General features: G+C 54.3%; 2 protein-coding genes across 7 annotated transcripts; one reads left to right on the top strand and one right to left on the bottom strand.

Moving 5' to 3' along the window:
* Nucleotides 1-33: 33 nt before the first annotated feature.
* TNPO3 (transportin 3) lies at nucleotides 34-23371 on the top strand. Of its 4 annotated transcripts, XM_046910434.1 has the most exons (25): nucleotides 34-1856; nucleotides 3629-3658; nucleotides 3776-3935; nucleotides 9030-9230; nucleotides 9884-9957; nucleotides 10037-10193; nucleotides 10746-10889; nucleotides 11605-11780; nucleotides 13144-13282; nucleotides 13961-14107; nucleotides 14324-14431; nucleotides 14582-14673; nucleotides 15192-15331; nucleotides 15412-15603; nucleotides 15902-15993; nucleotides 16127-16203; nucleotides 16907-16967; nucleotides 17047-17187; nucleotides 17917-18033; nucleotides 18384-18478; nucleotides 19111-19267; nucleotides 20331-20498; nucleotides 21117-21229; nucleotides 22018-22115; nucleotides 23270-23371. In XM_046910434.1, exons 4-24 carry the CDS (start codon nucleotides 9108-9110, stop codon nucleotides 22076-22078), a joined length of 2574 nt encoding a protein of 857 aa, XP_046766390.1. In that variant the 5' UTR covers nucleotides 34-1856; nucleotides 3629-3658; nucleotides 3776-3935; nucleotides 9030-9107; the 3' UTR covers nucleotides 22079-22115; nucleotides 23270-23371. The 4 variants fall into 4 exon arrangements, with proteins under 4 accessions (XP_046766390.1, XP_040518925.1, XP_015143744.1 ...); XM_040662991.2 differs by having other exon boundaries at nucleotides 34-3658; XM_015288258.4 differs by lacking the exons at nucleotides 34-1856; nucleotides 3629-3658; nucleotides 3776-3935 and adding an exon at nucleotides 6398-6637.
* Nucleotides 3496-6646, bottom strand: LOC112532892. 3 transcript variants are annotated; one of them, XR_003076399.3, is made up of 5 exons: nucleotides 6241-6646; nucleotides 5060-5377; nucleotides 4294-4414; nucleotides 3762-3887; nucleotides 3496-3637 (listed from the first exon to the last, which is right to left on the bottom strand). XR_003076399.3 is itself a non-coding variant. In XM_040663021.2 (5 exons), the coding sequence occupies exons 1-5, from the start codon at nucleotides 6511-6513 to the stop codon at nucleotides 3558-3560; spliced, it is 792 nt and encodes a 263-aa protein (XP_040518955.1). In that variant the 5' UTR covers nucleotides 6514-6646; the 3' UTR covers nucleotides 3496-3557. The 3 variants fall into 3 exon arrangements, 1 of the variants encoding a protein (XP_040518955.1); XR_005846166.2 differs by having other exon boundaries at nucleotides 5260-5377; XM_040663021.2 differs by having other exon boundaries at nucleotides 4294-4532; nucleotides 5260-5377; nucleotides 6285-6646.
* Nucleotides 23372-24047: the final 676 nt, after the last annotated feature.

The following is a 24047-nucleotide window of genomic DNA, read 5'->3' as shown; positions in this document are numbered from 1 at the left end:
GGCGGGAAGGGAAGGGAGGAGAGAGGCGGGAGAGGGAGGGAGGAAGGGAGTTGGGGAGGAGGGAAAGTTTTGTGAGGGGAAAGTTGGGGTTGGGAGGAGGGAAGTTCGGTGTGGGAGGGGGAAGAGTGGGGTTTCTGAGGGGAAAAAGTGGATTTTGTGAGGGGAAAAGTTCTGTTCGTGTGGGGAAAGTGGGTTTTGTGAGGGGAAAGTTGGGTTTGGGAGGAGTAAAGCTCAGTTCGTGAAGGAAAAGTGGGTTTTGTGAGGGGAAAAGTGGATTTTGTGAGGGCAAATTTGGGTTTAAGGGGAGAAAAGTGGATTTTGTGAGGGGAAAAGTGGATTTTGTTAGGGGAAAGTGGGGTTTGGGAGTAGAAGAGTTCAGTTCACAAAGGAAAAGTGGGTTTTGTGAGGGAGAAAGTAAGGGAGAAAGTTTTGTGAGGGGAAAAGTTGGCTTTGGGAGGAGAAAAGTTCGGTTCATGAAGTGGGTTTTGTGAGGGAGAAAGTTGGTTTTGTGAGGAAAAAGTTGGTTTTGTGAGGGAAAAGTTGGTTTTGTGAGGGAGAAAGTTGGTTTTGTGAGGGGAAAATTGGATTTGGGAGGAGAAAAGTGAATTTTGTGAGGGGAAAAGTTGTTTTTTTTGTGGTGAAAGTTGCAATTGGGAATGGAAAATCTGGATTTTGTGAGGGGAAAGTTGAGTTTGGGAGAAGAAAAGTTCTGTGTGGAAGGAGAAAAGTTGGGTTTTATGAGGGAAAGTTGTGTTTGAGGGGGAAAAAGTGGATTTTATTAGGGGAGAGTTGGGTTTGGGAGGAGAAGAGTTCAGTGCATGGAGGAAAAGTGGGTTTTGTGAGGGAGAAAGTTGGACTTGTGAGGGCAAAATTAGGTTTGGGGGGAGAAAAGTGGGTTTTGTGAGGGGAAAAGTGAGTTCTGTGAGTGAAACATCATTTTGAGGAGAAAAAGTGAAATTTAGGGAGAAAAAGTTGAGTTTGTGAAGAGAAAGTTGGGTTTGGGAGGGAAAAAGTGGGTTTTGTGGGGGGAAAGTTGGGTTTGGAAGGGAGGAAGTGGGTTTTGTGAGGGGAAAGTTGGGTTTTGTGAGGAAGAAAGTGGATTTTGTGGAGGGAAGATTGTGTTTTGTGGGAAGAAAAAGTTGGTTTTGTGAGGGAAATAATGGATTTTGAGGAGAAAAAGTGAGATTTAGGGAGGAAAAGTGAGTTTTGTGGGAGAAAAGTTGGGTTTGTTAGAAAAGAAAGTTTTTTGTGCAGGGAAAGTTGGGTTTAGGAGAAGAAAAGTGGCTTTTGTGGGGGAAAAGGTGGGTTTTGTGAGAATAAAAAGTGAGATTTGGGGAGGAGAAGTTGGGTTTGTGAGGAGAAAAAGTGTGTTTTAGGGAGGGAAAAGTTGAGTTTGTGAGGGAAAAGTCTGGTGTTGAGGAGAAAAAAAGATTTACGGAGGAAAAGTTGGGTTTTGTGAGGGAAAAGTATGGTTTTAAGGAGAAAAAGTGAGTTTTGGGGAGGAAAAGTGGGTTTTGTTGGGAAGAAAAGGTGTTTTCATGAGAGGAAAAGTGAGTTTTGTGAGAGAAAACTTGGGTTTGTTGGAAGAAAAAGCTTTTCGTGAGGGGAAAGTTGTGTTTGGGAGGAGAAGAGTGGGTTTTGTGAGGGAGAAAGGGTTTTTTTGAAGGGAAAGTTGGGGTTTGTGAGAGAGAAAGTGGGTTTTGTGAGGGGAAAAAGAAGGTTTTGTGAGGGAAACATCAGATTTTGAGGAGAGAAAATGAGATTTAGGGAGGGTAGGGGCTTTGTGAGGAGAAAGTTGGGTTTGGGAATGAGAAGGTGGGGTTTGTGAGGGAAATGTTGGATTTAGAGGAGAAAAGGTGAGATTTGAGGAGGAAAACTGAGTTTTGTGAGGGGAAAGTGGGGTTTGTGAGGGAAAGGGTGAGTTTTAGGGAGGGAAAAGTTGAATTTGTGAGGGAAAAGTCAGGTTTTGAAGAGAACAAAGAGATTTGGGGGAGGAAAAGTTGGGTTTTGTGCAGGAAAAGTTGGGTTTTGTGCAGGAAAAGTGAGTTTTGGGGAGGGAAAAGTGAGTGAAAAGTTGGGGTTGTAAGGGAAAAGTGGGGGAAGAGTGGGTTTGTGAGGGAAAAGGGGTTGTGTGAGGAGGAAAAGTGAGTTTTAGGGATGGACAGCTGAGTTTTTGGGAAGGAAAAATTGGTTTCTGAGGAGAAAAAGTGAATTTTGGGGGGGAAGAGGTACTTTTCTGAGGTAAAAAGTTGGTATTTTGGGGAGAAAATGTAGTTTCAGGAAGAGAAAGTTGCTTTTTTGGCAATGGAAGGGGATTTTCTGAGGAAAAAAATAGATGGGAGGAAGAAAAACATGGGTTTATTGAGGGGAAAAGTTGTTTTCTGAGGGGAAAAAAGTGGTTTTAGGGAGGGAAAGTTATTTTTTGAGGGGGAAAAAGGGTTGTTTTTAGGAGGAAAATAATTAGTTTGGGGAAGGAAAGTTTGTTTATTTTGGGGAAAAAAACATTTTGAGAGGGGAAAGTGAGTTTTTTGAGGAGAAAGAAGCTGTTTTTTGAGGAAAAAAAACCCAAGTTTTAAGGAGGAAGGTTGCCTTTTTGGGGAGGAAGTGTTCATTTTTGGAAGGGAAAGTTGGTTTTTGAGGGTGAAAGTTGCTTTTTGGGGAAGGAAAGCTGGTTGTCTGAAGAAAGAAGTTAGCTTCCGGAGGGAAAGCTGTCTCTCTGGGAAGGAAAGTTGTATTTTGAGGCAAAAAAAAAGATGAGTTTGTGGGAAGAAGAGTTGCTGTTTGAGGGGGAAAATGTCAGTTTTTGAATGGAAGCTGCTTTTTGAGGGAGAAAGTTGCTTTTGGGGCAGTTACGATCTGAGAACGTTACTATTATGGAGGGCACTTGTCCCCAAATGTCCCTCATTGTGCCCAAGTGTACCTGGTGTACCATGTGGTCTCAAGTGTCCCCGGCCTCCCCGCTACCTCCCGTTGTCCCACGTTGTCCCCAGCATCCTTGAGTGTCCCCAGGCGTCCCTGTCTGAAGCAGAGTGACCACCATCCAAGCTGCAGTGTCACCACATGGCCACTACAGGGACACTCAGGCGGCTCCCAGCCCACTGCCCGCTCCATGGGGCAGCCACCACGTGTGCCACCAAGGTGTCCCCAACCCTCCCACAGCACCAAGGGGCAGGACTGGTGTCCCATAGGGCCACCCATGACCTCCACGTGTCCCATAGGGCCACCCATCATCTCCATGTGTCCTCCATCACACCCATAGGGCCACACATGAGGATGGGGGTATGGATAGGGATGGGAATGGAACAGGGACAGTGGCAGTGATAGCAGCTACATGGAATAAAATATAGGGGGCGGGGCCTATGCTTAAGGGGCGTGGTCTAACTCAGGGGGCGTGGCCTGGGAGCACGCCCTGGTGCATTCGCTGATGGGTGGGGGCGGGGAAATGGGCGTGGTTTGGGGTGGGGGCGTGGCCGCGGGGTTCCAGTGATGAATGTAGGCGGTGGCAGCAGCGGAGCTTTATTGTATTAGTGGGGACACGCGCGGGGCTCCCGCCGGGCTCAGTCTTCAGGGCTCTTCGGGGCTCCCATGGGCACCGCCGCACCGTTCCTGTTCCCTTCCAATGCTGCAGGGTCCTGGGCTGTAACCACAGGGAGATGGGGTCTGTGCTGCACAGCACCTCCATCCCCATCTCCCCACCCCCATCCCCCCATCCTATCCTAGTCCCACCCCAGCTCCAATTCACCCTGTCCCCGTGTCCCCACCTGTTCTCCCGCAGCACCGCTTCCAACATCGACACACCACTACTACCACGATGGCCACGGCCACGAAAGCAGCAGTGAAGGCACACACCAACACCACCGTATCCGGCGCTGATGTTTCAGGGACTCCTACAATGTGACCCCAAATGAGGGGGACAGTGTGACCACATCCCAAAGGTACCAAAGCCCCATAGGAGCCCCATAGCTTCCTGATGGAGACATGGGGCGGGGGATGGGACATCACAACAATGTGACATGGCAGGGGATGGGGATACCCCAGTAATGGGACATGGAGCAGGGGATGGGGACACCCCAATGATGGGACATGGGGACACCCCATGGACAGGTGACGGGAACACCCCAATGATGGGACATGGGCAGAAAATGGAGACACCCCAATGATGGGACATGGGGACACCCCATGGACAGGTGACGGGGACACCTCAATGATGGGACATGGTGAGTGGGAGGACCCCCATTAGACCCCAGTGGATGACGAATGTTGTTGGGGACCTCGTGATTTGGGGACACTCACGTGGCACCGCTGTTGTCACCCCAGAGCCCATGGGGAACACGGGGGAATTGGTGGCCATGGCGAAGAGTGGGGTCAGTGCCCAGGGTGCTGTGACAGGGATTGGTGCTGTCCTGCTCCGTGGCTGGGGGGGCACAGGGATGTCACTGTCCCCAGCCCTGTCCTGACCCCATCCCCAGTGCTGTCCCTGAGCTCCCACAGTGGCTGCCCCATTGGTGTCACACTGGTGTCCCCAGGGTGGGCTGCGTGTGTGGGAGGGGGGGGGGAATGAGAATGGGGGGCTGGGGGCAGCTATAGGGCAGGGATTCAGGGCAACTATAGGGCAGACTGAGGGGCAGCTATAGAGCTAGCTGTAGGGCAGCTATAGGGCATGTATGGGGTGGCTATAGGGAATGAGTAGAGCAGCTATAGGGCAGGGGTTCAGAGCACCTATAGGGTGGAGTGTGGGGCAGCGATAGAACATGCTGTAGGGCAGCTATAGGTTGGAGTGGAGGGTATCTATAGGACATTCTACAGAGCACCTATAGGGCAGGCAGTGATGCAGCTATAGGGCGGGCAGTGATGCAGCTATAGGGCAGGGGTCCAGGCTGATTATGGGGCATACTGTAGAGCCGTTATGGGGCAGGATGCATCGCTGAGGGCAGCCCCACCAGAAGCAGCCCCCCCTCCCCAGACCCCTTACGCCCCTTTGCCGGGCAGCACGAGGTCCCGCCCCCCTTTGTCCCTATCCCACCCCCGCCCCCAACCCGGGGGTCCCCGCGCCCCTCACCGTAGCGTCGCGGCGCCGCTCGGAGCAGCGGAACGGCTCCGGCACCGCCCGTTTGGCGCCGGTCCCGGTGATGCCACTGCTGCACCGGGCGGGGCCGTGGAGCGGAGCGGAGTGGAGTGGCGCTGCCAGGACCTGCCGGCGGCTGCCCCGCCCAGATGTGCCCCGCCCCTCCCCCCACGTCCAGTCCAGATGTGACTCACCCAACTGTGCCCGTCCGGATCGGGGGGGGAGCACTCAGCCCCCGGATGGGGTTGTGGCTCTGGGGCTCTGGGATCCCATGCAGCCCAACCATTCTGCGGTATATCATCTTCAAGGACCCTTTCAACACAATGACTCTTTGATCTTTAAGGACCCTTCCAACCCAACCCAACCCAACCCAACCCAACCATTGAATGGTTCTGTCATCTTCAAAGACCCTTCCATCCCTACCATCCTATGGCTGTATGATCTTTAAGGACCCTTCCAACCCAACCATCCCATAGTTCTATGATCTTTAAGGACCCTTCCAACACAACCATCCCATAGTTCTATGATCTTTAAGGACCCTTCCAACCCATCCATCCCATAGTCCTTTGATCTTTAAGGACCCTTCCAACCCAACCCATTTCTCTTTAGGATCCCACCGGGATAACGGGACTCAGTTGGGGATAATGGGATCTTATGGGGGTTAACAGGATCCGACTGGGATAACAGGATCCCAGTGGGGTTAATGGAGTCCCATTGACATTGAGATCCAACTGGGACAATGGGATCACAGTGGGGATAATGGGATCCTGCTGGAGTCAGTGGGATCCCGGAGTGGTTATAGGATCCCAGTGGGTATAATGGAATCACATTAGAAACAATGAGATCCCAGTGGGATAACGATATCCAACGAGGGAAAATTGGGTCGCAATGGGGTTTATGGGATCCAAGTGGGATAATAGGATCCCCGCGTGGTTACAGGCTCCCGCTGGCATAATGGGATCCCAGTGGGGATTAATGGGATCACAATGAGACAATGAAAACCCAGGTCTTAACTGAACCACCAGCTCTACACTCTACTTCCGGTCCCCGCCACTTCCGGTCTCCGCTCCCGCTGCTCCTCGTCCCGCCCCCCTCCCCTCCCCGCCTCCCCCAAATGAAAATCCCCTTTGAGCGCCTCAGAAACCGGGAAGCCCCCTTAGGGCGCGGGGCGGAACCTTTGTGGTCAGCGTTTCCGTAGGGACCGCTTATTGCATCGCACCTCTGAGGCGGAACATTGTTTCCGGGGGGGGAAGGGGTGCTATTCGAATCGCACCGCCGAACCGGAAGTCGACGCGGAACGCATTTCCGAGCGGGGCGGAACTTCCCCTTTCTGAGTTTCCGGGGGGACCGCATTCCGCGTCGCACCGCCGCGCTCCGGTACCGGCGCGGAGGCCCCGAAGATGGCGGCGGGCGACGGAGGGCGGCGCTGAGCGCGGCGGTGGGGCCATGGAGGGCGGCGGGGCCCAGCCCAGCCTGCAGCTGGTGTACCAGGCCGTGCAGGCCCTCTACCACGACCCCGACCCCAGCGGCAAGGAGCGGGCCAGCTGCTGGCTGGGCGAGCTGCAGCGCTCGGTGCGGGCCGCGGCGGGGCGGGGGCGGGGGGAGCACGTGGCGGGGGGCGGGGAGTTGGGGCTGGGGAGGCAGCGGTTCTCGAAGGCGAGGGGGGGGAGGGTGGTGTGGGGAGTGGCTCCGAGGTGGTTCCGGTTCTCCCCCAGAAATGTCCCGGTACCCTCCTAGGAGAGACTCAGTGCTCCCAGGAGTGTTCCGGACCCTCCCAAGAGGTCCCCGGTGCTCTCCAGGAGCTCCCCTGTGCTCCTAGCATGGCCGTGGTTCCCCTCGGGGGCGTCCCAGTGCCCTCCAGGAGTGGCTCAGTGCCCCCCAGGACTTCTTTCATTCCCCCCGGGAGGGTCCCTGGTGCTCCTGGTACAGTCCTGGTGCACCCCAGGGGGTCCCAATGCCTTCCAGGAGGTCCCTGGAGCTCTTGGTATGGCTTTGATGCCCCAGGGAGTGTCCTGGTGCCCTCTAAGAGTTTCCCACTATCCCCTAAGAGATCCCCAGTGCGCCTGATACAGTCCTGATGGTACTCAGTGCTTCCATGGTGTCCCCCAGGAATGTCGTGGTGACCCTAGGAGGTCCCCTGAGTTCCTGATACAGCCTTGGTGTCCCCCAGGAGAACCTTGGTGCTCCTGGAATGGCCCTGGTACCACCCAAGAGGTCCTTGATCTCCTTCTGGACACCCCCAGTGCCCCCCCGGACACTCCCTCTGCTCCGAGTGTGGCCCTAGAGCCCCCCCAGGAGTGTCCTGATGCTCCTGGAATGGCCCCAGTGCCCCCTAAAGATCTACAGTGCCCCCCACAACATACCCGGCGCTTTTGGTATGGACTCGGTGATCCCCAGAGCTTACCCTAGGAGTGTCTCGGTGACTGCAGAAGGTTCTCAGTGCTCCTCAGGAGTGTCCCGGTGCCCCTCAGGTGCTCCCTGGAATGGCCGTGGTATCCTCACAGGGTCAGGTGTCCGAGGCCGGGCTGATCTGGTGCCGAAATCCTGGCACTGGGTGCCCGTTAGGGACCATCTCACGTTAGTTCTTCTCTGGTGCTCTGGGTTGGCAGCACTGGGAGCCATGTGGAGATTGACCTGCAGAGCACGTGGGGCTGTGGGCTTTGGGGAGAAGATGGAAAACTCAAATGCCTTTGCTGTCCTCCTGCCTCACGGATGTCCCATGGATGTAACCGAGCTCCAAGTGAGCGCTTTGTGGCTGCTGCTGTGCAAAGAGCAGTGAGCACGGTTGGTTTTTAGTGGTGGTTTGGTGCAGCGTGGTTGTGCTTTGAGGTGGATTTTTGGCTTAGTGACAGGTGAGAGCCAGGCAGGGCTTGTGCTGATGGCTCATTCTGATACGGTGTTCCTTGGCTCTATTCCTAAAGCTAATGAAATGGGTATAGCGTGGAAGTGCAAGGTAAGAGCGTAACCCTGAATGAACCTTATAAAACCCCAAATCTGCCATTCAAAGCACACTGGAAATAACATCTGGGTACTTCCCCAGACAGCAGCTGCATCAGAGCAACCGACCCCGTGTTTGGCACCGTGACACTGATCATCCCCACAGCAAAACCCTGCAGGTGGACAGTGACGTGGGGCTGTGCCACCACTGTGTGGAGCACTGGGCTGAGCTCCTGCCTGAAACAGGGATGCAAAATCACGGGACTGTTAAGGTTCTTCTTAAAGTGCATTTTCAGCTCTGCTGTTGGGATTTATCTCTGAAAGTTGGGGGCACCCTGAGAGTGGTGGTCCTCCTTTTTAGGGTAGTGGCCTTCATTAGGGTCTTGGTCTTCATTTGAATGGTGGTCTTTGGCAGCTGCCTTTGTTTGGCAGTGCTCTTTGTTCAGGTGGTGATCTTTGTTAGGGCCTTGATCTTTGTTGGGGCGCCATCTTCATTGTTGGGGTGCTTGTCCTCATCTTCAACACCCATCTTCAGCGCCAGGTTAGGATTTTAGGTTTAGCATTAGATTTAGTGTGTTAGGATTGGCATTGAGAGGGTTTGGAACAAGGTGGGCCGAAGGACCCTTCCACCCCAAACCACTGAGGGGCTGCAGGGCCCCCCTAGCGTGAACCATTCCCCAGTTCCACGATGGATCCACCACTTTCCAGCCTCGCTTCCCATGGGCCAAACCCCTTGGGACTGTGTTTGTTGCGTGCAGCAATGGGAAATGTGATCCAGGGAACTGTTGGAGCTGAGGGAAAGGTGGATTTCAAGTGCTTCAGAGGAACAAAACATTACTTTTTAAGCAATTTCACTGAAATGAAAACTGGCACTCCAGTTGGGTGCCACCATCAGCCTCGAACCCCCATGCTCCAATGTTCAGTAGCCCAACATTTGGTGGCGAGGAGCTCACTGTGGTGCTGACGGTGTTGGTGCAGGGAGTGAGGAGCTGTGTTTGCATCTTTAGGAGTCTGCCTTCACCCACAGGTGCACGCCTGGGAGATCTCAGACCAGCTCCTGCAGATCCGGCAGGATGTGGAGTCGTGCTACTTCGCAGCACAGACGATGAAGATGAAGATCCAGACCTCATTCTATGAGCTCCCCACCGACTCGCACGCGTCCCTGCGTGATTCTTTGCTGTCCCACATCCAGAACTTGAAGGACCTCTCACCGGTCATCGTCACCCAGGTAGGGGGAGGCTCTGGGGCTGCTTCCAGTGGGGTTAGGGCTTCCCCTGGAGTGGGTGCTGCTGATTTTTTTCCACCAAAGCTCTTCCCGAGGTCTCCTTGGCTGCTTTTCCTCCATCATAGAGCAAGGAGAGCAGAGAACACTGGTGCCATGCTGCCAAGCACAGGATGCTATTCCCTGTTTCCGTTTGATAACTGTATTTAAACTGATCAATGCTTTGTCCCCATTGATTTGATGTCTGTATCCCCTGCGGACACTGTTGTGTTCTGGGAAACCCCTCCTGTCCCATTATCCCAACTCTCAGCAGTGCTGTGCAGCCCAGCCAAGGCTTTAAATAACCCAGCGCCAAGCATGGGGCACTGAGCCTGCATCAGCTGTGCGGCAGGGCGATTGGGATGCCAAACCTGAGCTCATTTTTCCCCCAACACTATTGGAACACAGACAGCAAGCTGAAGGAAGGGAGCCTGCAGAGCTCCTCCTGCCAGCTGGCTGGGAATGTCCCTCCAGAGCTGGGATGGAGGTGCTCGGTGAGATGGGATGGCTGGGGAGCAGAGGGGACATCGCTGTTGCAGCTTTGCCACAAACACACCACAACAAGGGATGTTTGAGGGTTTTGCACCCCAACTCCGAGCTGTGTTTTCTCTCCTTCCCAGCTCGCTTTAGCAATAGCAGACCTCGCCCTGCAGATGGCTTCTTGGAAGGGCTGCGTGCAGACGCTGGTTGAAAAGTAAGTGATGGTTTGTGTCTGTTGGTGGACAGACCGTGTGGTCCGAAATGGTTTCTCTCCATGCTCCGCTTGCTTCCAGGTACAGCAATGATGTCACCTCACTGCCCTTCCTGCTGGAAATCCTCACGGTGCTGCCTGAGGAGGTGCACAGCCGCTCGCTGCGCATCGGGGCCAACCGCCGCACCGAGATCATCGAGGACTTGGCCTACTACTCCAGCACTGTTGTCTCACTGCTGGTAAGGGCATGTGCAGCAGTGCGTGGGGCATGCTCTCCGTTGGGTCTCCTCCTGGTGCAGTTTCCCTTCCACCCCAGACAGTTCTGGGATTGGAGATCCCTTCCACACCAAACCATTCTGGGATGGAAGGTCCCCTTCACCCCAAACCATTGCGGGATCAAAGGTCCCAAACCATTTAGCGATTTGTCTTCTGGCTCTCAGTGTTTAAGTACAGATAAATGTCCTCAATCTCGTGGCTGTGGGTCCAGCCATGGGCTAGGCTGATGTGCAAAATCTGCCTTTGGAATTTATGAGCCCAGTGAGGATCTTGGAAGCCCAGCCTGGCCTTTTGGGTGCCTTAGGATCTTAGGATCATCAAACCATATTGGAAGGGACCCATGAGGATTTCTGAGTCTAACTCCCAGCTCTGCACAGCACCACCCAAAACCCAAACCCTGCGTCCCTTGGGGGGAACGTGAAGGTCACCCTGTAGAGTCTCCAGGATGGATGTCTTTCCCAACCTCATTTTCCCAAATCATGTGGGTGCTGTGAGTGGTTCTCGTTTTGCCGTAGATGACGTGTGTGGAGAAAGCAGGCAACGATGAGAAGATGCTCATCAAAATCTTCCGGTGCCTGGGGAGCTGGTTCAACCTCGGGGTCCTGGACAGCACCTTCATGGCCAACAGCAAGCTGCTGTCACTCCTTTTTGAGGTGCTGGTAAGTATCTCTGCTGCTGTGGTGTTCTTAAATCCATCTGGTGCTGCTTCTCTGCCTACAGCTCCATCCCCTGCGTTGGGTGGGAACTCTCTGGACTCCCAATTTTTGGGGGTGGCGTGCCTGAGGAATGCCATTTCCAGCCTGTCTGGAGGTCACCACCATAGCCAAGTTTGCACCTTGGTCATCAGTTACCGTCGTCATGAATTGAAGTTTCGGGGTTGCTTTTCGTTTTAGGAGTTGTCTATATTCCTTGGGAAGGAGAAAAATGCATTTTCTTCGTCTGTATTCTTCTTTGAACAAACTGCATTTGCTTAGCACTGAAATCGATGCTGAAAATCCTACAGGTTTTCAGCAGAAAATTTAATTCCCTTGCTGACACTTCTGTTGCTTAATTCCAAAGGGGTTTTTGAGCTTTTATGCGTGTGGCAGAGCACCAGCAGCAAAGGGATTCTGACATGTCCTGGAGCTGCAGCTCCATGTTGTATCACTTCCTCCCCTTGTTAACAGGAAGCTCATTTGCATCTGTTCCGTGGTGCAAATTAAACAACGAACAAATGCAAACAAGAGCTCCTGTTCAGCCGGAGAAGAAGCAGACAACACTCATGCTGCAGAAATGCATGTCCTGCAGTGGTCTGGGCTGCCCCGTGTGCCAACACAACTTACATATGTGTCTCATTCCTCCAAACCCATCCTCCCTTTTTCCTCCTCCTTGCAGCAACAAGACAAGACCTCCTCCAACCTGCATGAGGCCGCCTCAGACTGCGTCTGCTCAGCGCTCTACGCCATTGAGAATGTGGAGACCAACTTGCCCCTGGCCCTGCAGCTCTTCCAGGGGGTCCTTACCCTCGAGAGTGCCTACCACATGGCCGTGGCACGGGAGGACCTGGACAAGTGAGTGACTGGCTGGAGCAGCAGGAGTTGGCTGCTGCACTCTCTGATGCGGTTATTTTGGGGATTTGCTGTGTTTGGGTTTTTCCCTCCTTTCTCACCTTTGTGTTCTGTCCATGGTTCTGCGGTTCCAAAAATCTCCTCCCTGTGTTCTGAGTTCCAAGCAGCTGAGTTTCCCATATTTTAAGATGTTTCTCCTAAGCACCCGAAGCCATTGGGGATCTCAAACCCACTGGGTATCCCAACACGGCAAGGGATTCCCAAACCCACTGAGGATTCCAATACAACAAGAAGATCCCAAAACCATTGGAGATCCCAAACCTACTGGGGATCCCAATACAAGAGGATCCTGAAACTGTTTGATATCTCAAACCCACTGGGGATCCCAACACAAGAAGATTCCAAACTCATGGGGGATCCAAATGCAACAAGAAGCACTCGAAGTTGTTGGGGATGCCAAACTCATTGAGGATAGCAATGCAATGAGAAGCACTTGAAGCCACTGGGGATCCCAAACCCATTGGGATCCCAAAACAACAGAAAGATCCCAAACCCATGGGGAGGTCTCAGTGCAACAAGAAGCACTTGAAGCTGCTGGGGATCCTAAACTCACTGGGGATCCCAACACAACAAGAAGATCCCAAGCCCATTGGGGATCCCAACAAGAAGCCCCTGAACCCACTGGGGATCCCAATTCAAGAAGACCCCAAACCCATGGGGATTCCAACACAACAAGAAGATCCCAACCTTTTTTTTTTTTTTTCCCTACTCCTTTTTCTCACTTTTCTTTTCTTGTCATGGTTCCATGGTTTCCAAACATCTCCCCAGATTTTGAGCTTGAAGCAGCTCAGCAGGGACAGATCCAGGTCACAAACCCAAAATCTCCTTCATAGACTGGTTTGGGGTAGAAGGGGTCTTCAATCTCAGAAGGGTTTGAGGTGGAAAGAATCTTCCATTCCAGAGTGTCAGGGATTATGTATTTACCTTTTTTTTGTCTTTGGGATTATTGCTCCTTCCTGGAGCATATTGGGTTGATTTATAAATTAGTCGTGTGTTTGTCCTTAGGTTCATCACTCCTTCCTTGGGTTGATTTGTCAAGGGTAATTGTGTTTGTGTTTGGGATGATTGGTCCTTCCTGGGGCACTTCGGGTTGATTTATCTTTGGGATCATGGGGGATTTGGGGTTGATTTGGGACCATTGCTCCTTCCCACGGCACTTTGGGTTGGTTGGGTCAATGGGATGCTTAAACAGTTGGCGTTTAAGTCCCATGGTCTGAGATAGGTTCTGGGACACGTTGCCCACACAGGCCACTCCATGCTCCCCATGGACCATCCACCTGACCCACACCTTGCTTTCTCTCCCCAGGGTGCTCAACTACTGCCGTGTGTTCACCGAGCTCTGTGAGACCTTCCTGGACAAGATCGTCTGCACGCCGGGCCAGGGGCTGGGCGACCTGCGGACGCTGGAGCTGCTGCTGATCTGTGCAGGGCACCCACAGTATGAGGTGGGCACGGGGTCGGCCCCTCCTTGACCCTCATCTTCTCTGTTGGTTGTCCTTGTGAGGAGAGCTCCATCCTCCTCGTGGCCACCCTTGAAGTCCTGGGTGCGCTGTGATGAGGTCTTGCTGAGCCTAATCTTCCCCAGGATGATGAGATCCAACTCCTTCTGTCCTTAAAGAGCAGATTCATCCTGGCCTTCCTTTTGGGGGAGGTCATTCAGCTTATCCCATCCTTCTTATAGGGCAGGTCACTTCTATCTCATCTTGTCTTTGTTGTAGGGTAGGTCACTCCTCCCATCCCATCCTTCTTGTAGGTTAGGTAACTCCATCTCATCCTTTTTGTAAGGCAGGTCACTCCCCCATCCCATCCCATCCCATCCTTCTTGTAGGGTAGGTCACTCTTTTCATTCTATCTTTTTTGTAAGGCAAGTCATCCCATCCCATCCCATCCCATCCTTCCTGTAGGGGACAAATTTTAGATGACCTCTGGGTTTAAAACCCTTTTTTAATTGACAAGGAGATTAACGAAGCTGCAGGAACCACTCAGTGTTTTGCCGTGGGTGGAAGAAGCAGCGGTGCCAGTGGAAATCCACAACCCCATAAACTCTCAGAGACCCTGTATGGGAAGCCCTGCAGGCAGTGTTGATAGCAAACCATGAATTTCTCTCCTCCCTTCCCATCCAGGTGGTCGAAATCTCCTTTAACTTCTGGTACCGCCTGGGGGAGCACCTGTACAAGACAGAGGACGCCGTCATCCATAGCATCTTCAAAGCCTACATCCAACGCCTGCTGCACGCGCTGGCCCGGCACTGCCAGCTCGACTCAGACCACGTAAGGCCACATTTTTTTGTAGCATTTTCTGCCTTCCACTTGCTGTGTTTCCTCTGGACTCCATCCCACTTCCCTGCAGTATTTTCCACATTGAGACACGCTCCACTGCGTCCTCCCAGAGGTGTTTTTGCTGGGGCATGCCTTGTTGGAGGGTGGGGGCTCCTCCTCCTTTCCCACCCTCCTCCCATTTTGTTCTCCCTGTCCCCTCTATCCCAGGAGGGTGTCCCAGAGGAGACGGACGACTTCGGTGAGTTCCGGATGCGTGTCTCAGACCTGGTCAAGGACCTCATCTTCCTAGTGGGCTCAGTGGAGTGCTTCGCGCAGGTGGGTCTGTGTTACCTCCCTGTGCTCTAAACCATGCAGGAAGAGACACAGGGTCCCAAAACAGTGGGCTCAGCAGGGATGCTGCCATTTTGGGGTGAGATTGGTGATTTGGGGGCTTTTTCTATTGGCTTGTTTTTTTTCCTCTTGCAGCTCTATGCAACGCTGAAGGATGGCAATCCACCCTGGGAGGTGACGGAGGCTGTCCTCTTCATCATGGCCTCCATCGCCAAGAGCGTTGACCAGTGAGTGCTGCTGGGGAACTTTGTAGAGTTCATGGGTGCTATTTCCAAACTGGGGATCCTCTGTGATTCCATTTCCGAAGTGGGGAACGTTCTGTAATTCCCAGATACATTTGGAGATTCCGTTTCCAACTCAAGGTGCTCTCTGATTCCATTCTTGGGATATTCTGTGATTCTGTTCCCAGTCCAGGATATATTATTGTGCTATTCCCAAACTGGAGATGTTCAGTGTCTCCATTCCCATCCTTGGACCTTCTATGACTCCATTCCCAAACCAAGATGCTCTGATTCCCTTTGCAAACTGGGATTCCCTTCCCAAACTGGGACATCCTGTGACTTCATTTCCAACCTAGGCTGCTGTGTGATTCTATTCCCACCAGGGATGCTCCATGTTTTGATGCCAGTGCTGGCTGCCATGTGCAGGGGGATCTTTGTGGAGTCAGGGGGTCAGGACCCCACTAGTCCCTCTGCCTTGTCCTAAACCTTCTGCCTCATCCTAATCCACCCACCTCATCCTGCAGGGAGAACAACCCGACGCTGGTGGAGGTTCTGGAGGGAGTGGTGCGGCTCCCTGAGACGGTGCACACGGCTGTGCGCTACACCAGCATCGAGCTGGTGGGCGAGATGAGCGAGGTGGTGGACAGGAACCCACAGTTCCTGGGTGAGTCCCTCCCAGTGACCCCCTCCCTTGCTCCCTGCCCCACTCCCTGAACTCACCCCATGGTTTTTCCCCCTCCGCAGACCCTGTGCTGGGCTACCTGATGAAGGGGCTGTGTGACCGGCGGTTGGCTTCGGCTGCAGCCAAGGCCATCCACAACATCTGCTCGGTGTGCCGCGACCACATGGCGCAGCACTTCACCGGGCTGCTGGAGATCGCCCGCTCCCTTGACTCCTTCACACTGTCCCCGGAGGCTGCAGTTGGGCTCCTCAAGGGTGAGTGGGGGAGAAGGGGGACTTGACTGGGCCGAGTCAGGCTCTGGATGGGCTGCGTCAATGGGCTGTGTCTGGTTGGTCAGTGGGGCCATGTTGGATGGTGGTCAATGGGGCAACATCCAATTGGTCAACGGGGCCTCATTCAGTAATGGTCAGCAGGGCTGTCTAGTTGGTCAACGGGGCCTTATTGGGTAATGGTCAGTGGGGCCACAACCAGTTGGTCAATGGGGACACGTTGCATGGTGTTCCCTTCCTCACAAGGCTGTTCTGGGGTTGGACCCATGCCTCTGTCTTGCAGGGACAGCGTTGGTCCTCGCCAGGCTGCCCCTGGAGAAGATCGCTGAGTGCCTGAGCGAGCTGTGCGCCGTGCAAGTGCTCGCCCTGAAGAAGGTATGGCCACGGCACCGGGCTGGGATCTGTCCCCAAATGGCAGTGACACTTCTGCGTGGACATCCCCCTGCGTGGGGCTGCCATGGGGACAATACAACTGATCCCCCACTTCCCCCGTGTCCCTTTTCTACAGCTGCTCTCACAGGAGCCAAGCAACGGGCTCTCCTCCGACCCCACTGTGCCCCTGGATCGCCTCGCAGTCATCTTCAGGTCTGAGGTGTTCTTATCCCTGTTGGGCCACCATCCTACTCCCACCCTGTCTCAGTTGTGTCCCCATCATGTCCCGGTCGTGTCCCAATCGTGTCACCATTCCATCCTGGTTGTGTTTCCATCATATCCCAGTTGTATCCTGGACGTGTCCCAGTCATGGCCCCATTGTATCCTGGTCGTGTCCCCGTCCTGTCCTGATTGTGTCCTTGTCCTGTCTCGTTCATGACCCAGTCTTGCCCCCATTCTATCCTGGCTGTGTCCCTGTCTTGTCCCCATTCCATCCTGATCATGTCCCTGTCCTCTCCTATCCTGTCCTCATGCTGTCTTATCCTGTCCCCTGTCTCATCCCCATCCTGTTCCAGTGAAGTCCCTGTACTGTCCCAGTTGTGTCTCCATTTAATTCCAGTTGTGTCTGCATATTGTCTCTGTACTGTCCTGGTTGTGTCCCCATTCCATCCCAGTCCTGTCCCCATGTTGTCTCTGTACTGTCCTCATCCTGTCACCATTCTGTCCCGGTCATGTTGCTGTCGTGCCCTCATTCTGTCTCGTTTGTGTACTGATTGTACCCCCACCCTGTCCTGTCCCTGCCATGTCCTCATCCTGTCTCTGTCCTGTCTGCACTGTGTCCCCTTCCTATCCCCATTTCCCCTCCCATCACACCCCCTGTTGCTCAGAGACACTTACCCTGCTCCACTCCTGGCAGGCACACCAACCCCATCGTGGAGAACGGGCAGATCCACCCGTGCCAAAAAGTCATCCAGGAGGTGAGCATGGGCCAGGACCTGGCAGCACCCCCTGCAGCGATGTGGGGCGCTGGGGGTCACCTCCACCCTCTGCCCCCAGATCTGGCCCGTGCTGTCTGAGACCCTGAACAAGCACAGTGCCGATAACCGCATCGTGGAGCGCTGCTGCCGCTGCCTGCGCTTCGCCGTGCGCTGTGTGGGGAAGGGCTCTGCTGCACTGCTGCAGCCCCTGGTCACACAGGTACGGGGAGTGGAGGGAGCAGGGGGTGTATGGAACTGCAGCTGGGGCTGGGGAGGGAGGAGCGGGAACTGGGGCTGGGGAGAGAAGGGGGGAAACCAATGGGCTTGAGATCGGGGAGGGATGAGTGGGAACTGGGATTGGGATTGAGGAGGGAGGGGGAAAACCAATGGGATTGGGGGGGGAGGAGGGAAGCCAATGAGATTGGGATTGGGGAGGGAGGGGTGGTGAACTGGGATTGGGATTGGGAAGGGAAGGGGGAAACCAAGCGGAACTGGGGAGGGTTGTGTGGGAACTGGGATTGGGATTGGGAAATGATAGGGGAAGCCAGATGGGATTGGGGAGGGTTGGTTGGGAGTGGGTTGGGATGGGGGAAATCGGTGGGAAACCAGTGGGATTGGGGAGGAATAGGTGGGAACTGGGATTTAGGATTGGGGAGGGATGGGAGGGGAACTTAATGGGATTGAGATGGGATGCATGAAACTGCATCTGGGATTAGGGAAGGATGTGGGAATCTGAAGCTGAGATTGGGAAGGGATGCAGGGAACCTTCTGCAGTTGGAATGGGATGTGTGTATTTTCAGCTGGCGTGGGGGAGGAATGAATGAAACTGCACAGGTGGAACAGGAGAGGGATGTGGGAAAGGGATGTATGGAGCTTCAGCTGGGATTGGGAAAGGGTGGGGGAGACCAACTGGGATTGGGAAGGAGCTGCAGTGGTGTGTACCCCACAGATGGTGAGCGTGTACCGGGCACACCAGCACTCGTGCTTCCTGTACCTGGGCAGCATCCTGGTGGACGAGTATGGGATGGAGGAGGGCTGCCGGCAGGGGCTGCTCGACATGCTGCAGGTGGGGTTCATCCCAGCCCCCTCCTGCAATTCCTGAACGCCAATCCCTGCCCCAATCCTACAATGCCAGAGCCCCAGTCCTTGCCCTAGTCCTACAATTCCAGCCCCAGTCCTGTAGTTCCAGAACCCCAACCCATCCCCAGTCCTACCATCCCTGCCCCAATCCTTCAATTCGAAAACCCCATCCCGGCTCCAATCCTACAATCCCAAGCCTATGAGCCCATGTCTGGGGGAAACCAGGAGAGCAGCTTTGGCCTGGGGTCACCAAGTGACATAATTGACCCAGACTCCTAATTACCAAGGATGCCCAATTAATTGCCAAGGAGCCTTAATGACTGGTGTCCCCCCCAGGCTCTCTGCATCCCCACCTTCCAGCTCCTCGAGCAGCCCAGTGGCCTCCAGAACCATCCCGACACTGTGGATGACCTTTTCCGCCTCGCAGCCAGGTACCTGTGTCCCCACGTCCCTGCATCCCCAGATACCCATGTCCTCCATGTCCCCATGTCCCCAGATCCACACGTCCCCACGTCTGCCATATCTCCATGTTCCTGTATCCCTGTGTCATCTACATTTCTGCATCTGCATCTCTCCAAGTCCTCCGTGTCCCTCTGTCCCTGCATTTTTTGTCCCCGAGTACTCTGTGTCCTGTGTCTAACTCTTCCTGCATGCCCATGTCCCCAGATCCTGTCTGTCCCTGTGTCCCTGCATCCCCATGTCCCCCATTTCCTGCATCCCTGTGTCCTCCTTGTCCCCCTGTCCCCATGTGATATCTCCATAACACGCTGTCACCATATCCCCTTGTCCCCGTGTCACATTTTATCTCCCTATTCCTCTCCCCAGGACCCATTGTCCCCTGTCCCTATGTACCCATATCCCCCTGTCCTCACCCCCCTGTCCCCACATCATATCCCCCCATTCCCTTGTACCCATATCCCCCTGTCCCATTCTCCTCACCTCCTATCCCTCTGTCCCCATGCTCCCCCCGTCCCCCCGCTCCATCCCCCATGTCATATCCCCACACTCTCCTCTCCCCATCCCCCCCGTCCCCCTGCCCCCGTGGCACTGTCCCTGTCCCCAGGTTCATCCAGCGCAGCCCGGTGACGCTGCTACGCAGCCAGGTGATGATCCCCATCCTGCAATGGGCCATCGCTGCCACCACGCTGGACCACCGCGACGCCAACTGCAGCGTCATGAAGTTCCTGCGTGACCTCGTGCACACCGGGGTGGCCAACGACGTGAGTGGGGTGGGAAGGGGGGAAAGGGACAGGACACCGAGATTTTGGGTCAGAGGTTTGGGGGGGGGGGGTTGAAGGAGGACATGAGGGAGGACATGGCGTTGGGAGAGGATGTGGGGTTGGGTTGGGAGAGGATGTAGGGTTGGATGAGGATGTTGGGTTGGGAGAGGACGTAGGGTTGGATGAGGATGTGGGGTTGGGTTGGGAGAGGACATAGGGTTGGAAGACAGTGTGGGGTTGGGAGAGGGTATGGAGTTGAGTTGGAAGAGAAGGTGGGGTTGGAAGGGTTGGAAGAGGATGTGGGGTTGGAAGATGATGTGGGGTTGGGTTGGGAGAGGATGTAGGGTTGGAAGACATTGGGGTTGGGAGAGGATGTGGGATGGAGTTTTGGGAGGATGTGGGTTTGGAAGAAGACACGGGGTCAAAAGAGGATGTAGGAGTGGGAGAGGATGTGGGTTGGGGAGGGGATATAAGGTTGGGTTTGGTGCAGTTGTAGGATTAGAGCTGGGACTGGTTGGGACGTAGGATTGGGGTCAGAGGAGGTTGGGGTTGGAGGTGATGCAGGTTGGGGTTAGAATTTTGGGGTTAGGGTTAGAGATTTGGGGTCGGCATGATGTGGGGATGATGGCGGGTTGGGGTTGAAGATGGTGTGGAGTCAGAGATTTACGGATAGAAATGTAGGGTTGGGGGTGGAGGTTTGAGGTCACAGTTTTAGGATTAGTGTTAGGGTTAGAATTGTGGGACTGGGCTTATTGTTTCAGGCTCGGGGTTTGGGTTTTAGGGTTAGGGTGAAGATAAAGGTTTTAGGGTCAGGGTCAGGGTTTTAGTGTTATGGTTAGGATTAGGGTTAAGCTTAGGGTTTTAGGCTTAGGGTGTTAGAGTTTTATGGTTAAGGTTAGGATTCGGGTTTTAGAGTTAGGGCTTTAAGGTTACAGTTTTGAGTTTAGGGTTTTAGGGTTAGGGTTAAGATCAGAGTTTTAGGCTCAGGATTTTAGGGTCAAGGTTAGGATCGTAGAGTTCGAGTGAGAGATTTAGGGTGAAGCTGAACCTCACCCCTCTGCAGCACGAGGAGGACTTTGAGCTGCGCACGGAGCTGATCGCGCAGGTGCTGAGGCAGTTGGGGCAGCAGCTCGTCTCGCAGCTCCTGCACACCTGCTGCTTCTGCCTGCCACCCTACACACTGCCTGACGTGGCCGAGGTGCTCTGGGAGATCATGCAGAGTGACCGTGCGGTGAGCATCCGTCACCGTGTCCCCTCTGTCCCCTGTGTCCCCACAGCTCCATGTCCCCTCTGTCTTCATAACCCTGTGTCCCCATGTCCCCATATCCCCAGCATCCCCACGCTCCTTTATTCCGATGTCACCCACATCTCTGCATCCTCACATCCCCCATTTCCCTGCATCTTTGCATCTCCATGTTCCCCACATCTGTGTTCCCATGTCCCCAAATCCTCAATGTCCCCGCACCCTCATGTCCTCCAGATCTCCATGTCCCCACATCCCTGTATCCCTATGTTCCTCACATCCTCTTATCCCCAAGTCTTCAATGGACCTTTGTGCCCACATCCCCCTCATCTCCACGTCCCTGTGTCACCACGTCCCTGTGTCTATATATCCTTTATGTCCTTAACGTTCCCATGTCCCTCACATCTCTGTGTCCCTGCTTTACTGTGTCCCTATATCCCTGCTTCTCCATGTCCCCACGTTCCTCACATCTCTGTGTCCCCATGTCCCCTGTGTCCCTATGTCCCTGCATCCCCATGTCCCTGTGATGTCCCTGTGTCCCCCCATCACACAAAGTGACCCAGGGGGAGCACAGTACCCACCTCTCACCCTCTCCCCTCCCTGCAGACCTTCTGTCGGTGGCTGGAGAACTCCCTGAAGGCGCTGCCAAAGGAGACGACAGGGGGGGCCATCCAGGTGACGCACAAGCAGCTGACGGATTTCCACAAGCAGGTGACGAGGTGAGAGCCCAGAAACCCCAATTAGTGCTGGAAGCCCCACCCTCAATTAGTGACCAGAGTCTGGACCCCAGTATCTGATGGGACCCCAGACCTCGATGTGGGATCAGAGCCTGGGCCCCAAGAACTGGTGGGACCCCAAACCCCAGCTTGAGATGAGATCCCTGACCCCTGTGTCTGATGGGACCCCAGACCCCAGTTTGTAATCAGAGCTCAGACCCCAATATCTGATGGAACTGGAGACCTCAGTTTGGGATCAGAGCTATCAGATCCCATCAGACCCCAGCTCCCGATGTGACCCTCCCTGCAGTCCCCCAATGGGAGTTTCGGTCCCACCCTGTATGGAGATGTGCCCAACCTGGGTTCCTACTGATCCCCAAATGGGATTTTCCTCTCTGGCACCACATGGGCATCTCTGTGCCAAAGCCATCCCCGTGTCCCCAGCTGCTCTGTGTCCCCAGTGAGTCCACGCATCCCCAGTGGGTCCATCTGTCTGTCCCAGTGGTTCCATCTGTCCCCAGTGTGTCTGTGCATTCCCAATAGATCTGTCTGTCTGTCCCCAGTGGGACTGTGTGTCCCTAACAGCTCTGTCCATCTGTCCCCAATGGGGACAGATCAATGTGTCTCCAAGGGGTCCATCCATCCCTAACTGAATTGTGCAACCCCACAGCGTCCGTGTGTCCCCAGCAGGTCTATCTGTCCCAAACCACTGGGTGCATCTCCAACCCCTCTGTCTGTCTCCATCCCTCTGTGCATCTCTCCCACCCCCATAACGTCCCCTCCCTTTGCAGTGCCGAGGAATGTAAGCAGGTCTGCTGGGCTCTGCGGGACTTCACACGCCTATTCCGATAGCCTGCGCCCTGCACCCGGCATGGCGCCTGCCTCCCAGGTAAGGCACAGGGGACTGGGGGCCACCATGGGGGCAGCAGACCCCCAGGGGCATTGCTGGGGCTGGGGACATCACATTGGGATGGGGGTACTGTGGGATTGGGTTGCACTGGGGACATCATGTTGGGTTGAGGACATTGTTGTAGGTTCAGCTAGGGATGCTGGGCTGGGGATGTTGTGCTGGGCTGGGGACGTTATCCTGTGTTGGGGACATGATGCTGTGTTGGGGACATTGATCTGGGTTCTGTTGGGGACATCATGTTGGTCTGGAGCTGTCAAATTGGATTGGGAACTTGGATTGGGTTGAGGTCATTGTTCTAGGTTCAGGTGGGGGCATCACATTGGCTTGGGGTCATGGCTCCTTATTGGGAACGTTGTGTTTGACTGGGGACATCGTGTTGAGTTGGATTGGTGACATGGTGCTAGGTTGGGCTGGGGACATTGCACTGGGCAGGAGGGCATGGTGCTGGGTTGGATTGGGGACATGGTGCTGGGTTGAGGACATTGTGCTTTATTGGGGACATTGTTCTGGGTTTGACTGGGGACATCGCATTGGGTTGGGACATGGCACTGTTGGGTTGGGGACATCATGTTGGGTTGGGGATGTTGTGTTAGATTGGGGATATTGTGTTGGATTGAGTTGGGGACATTGTGTTGGGCTGGGGACATTGTGTTGGACTGGGGACATAGCTCTGGGCTGGGGACATTGTTCTGGGTTCAGCTGGGGACATCGTGTTGGGTTGGGATGGGGACATGGTGTTGGGTTGGGGACATCATGGGCTGGGGATGTTGGGTTGGGGACATTTGTGCTTTATTGAGGACACTGTTCTGTGTTGGGGTCATGGTGTTGGGTTGGGGACATAGCTCTGGGCTGGGGACATTGTTCTGGGTTCAGCTGGGGACATCGTTTTGGGTTGGGTTGGGGACATGGTGTTGGGTTGAGGACATTGGGTTGGGGACATTGTGTTGGATTGGGTTGGGGATGTGGTGTTGGGTTGGGGATATGGCACTGCACTGGGAACATGGTGTGGGGTTGGAGACATTGGGTTGGGTTCAGCTGGGGACATTATGTGGGGTTGAGGACATCACGTTGGGTTGGCTGGGGAAATGACCCCCTGCAACCCACCCCTCCCTGGAACACCTGTTAATTAACAGAAGACAGAAACGAAGCCACCATGATTGGTCCGACAGCCGTCACCGGGGGCCGCACTCACTCAGCACCAGAGGAGCGTGCGTCCCAACACTGCGACCCCCCCCCAAAAAAAACCAAACCAACCCCCCACACTGGGACTGTGCCCTCAACGAGCACCACAAAGTACCAAACTTCCCTGAAATGACATCAAAAGAACCCAGGGAAGAGCTCTGGGGAGGGGGCGGGTGGCCAAGGGGGGGGTCCACGCTCCCGGGGTTGGTGGGGGGTGGGGACGCGGACTCGGCGCGGGGACGCGGCCGCGTGGGTCGGACTGCTTAAAATATATATTATATTTTTTTCCTTTTTTTTTTTTTTTTCCCAAATTTGGTTTTTTTGTTTGTTTGTTTGTTTTATTTTATTTTATTTTTTAATCGTTTTGATTTTTTTTTCTCTTTTTTTTTTTCTTCGAGGGGAGAGAGCGCAGGGTTGGGGTGGGTGGGGGTTCGGTCGTGCGAGTGCAGGGACGGGGCCGGGGCCGGGTGTGCGGTTCCGTCTGGTGTTGTAGCCATCTCGAGAACAATAAAAAAAAAAAAGATGCAAAAATGGAAAAAAAAAAAATCGGTTAAAAAAAGGAAAAAAAAAAAAAAACCAAAAAAAACAACAACAAAAACCAACCAGCCCATGGTGGTCCTGTCTGCTTCTTGGGGGAGGGGGGAGGGAGGGTTGAGGTGGGGATACAGATGTGTGTTCCAGATGTGGCGCTCCAGGAGCAGCTGCCGTCCCAGTATGGTGATGTTCTGC

The sequence above is a fragment of the Gallus gallus genome, chromosome 1, assembly GCF_016699485.2.
Source record: "Gallus gallus isolate bGalGal1 chromosome 1, bGalGal1.mat.broiler.GRCg7b, whole genome shotgun sequence".
NCBI lineage: Eukaryota > Metazoa > Chordata > Aves > Galliformes > Phasianidae > Gallus > Gallus gallus.
The sequence above is the reverse complement of the archived record's forward strand: the minus strand, read 5'-3'. Positions and strand labels throughout refer to the sequence as shown.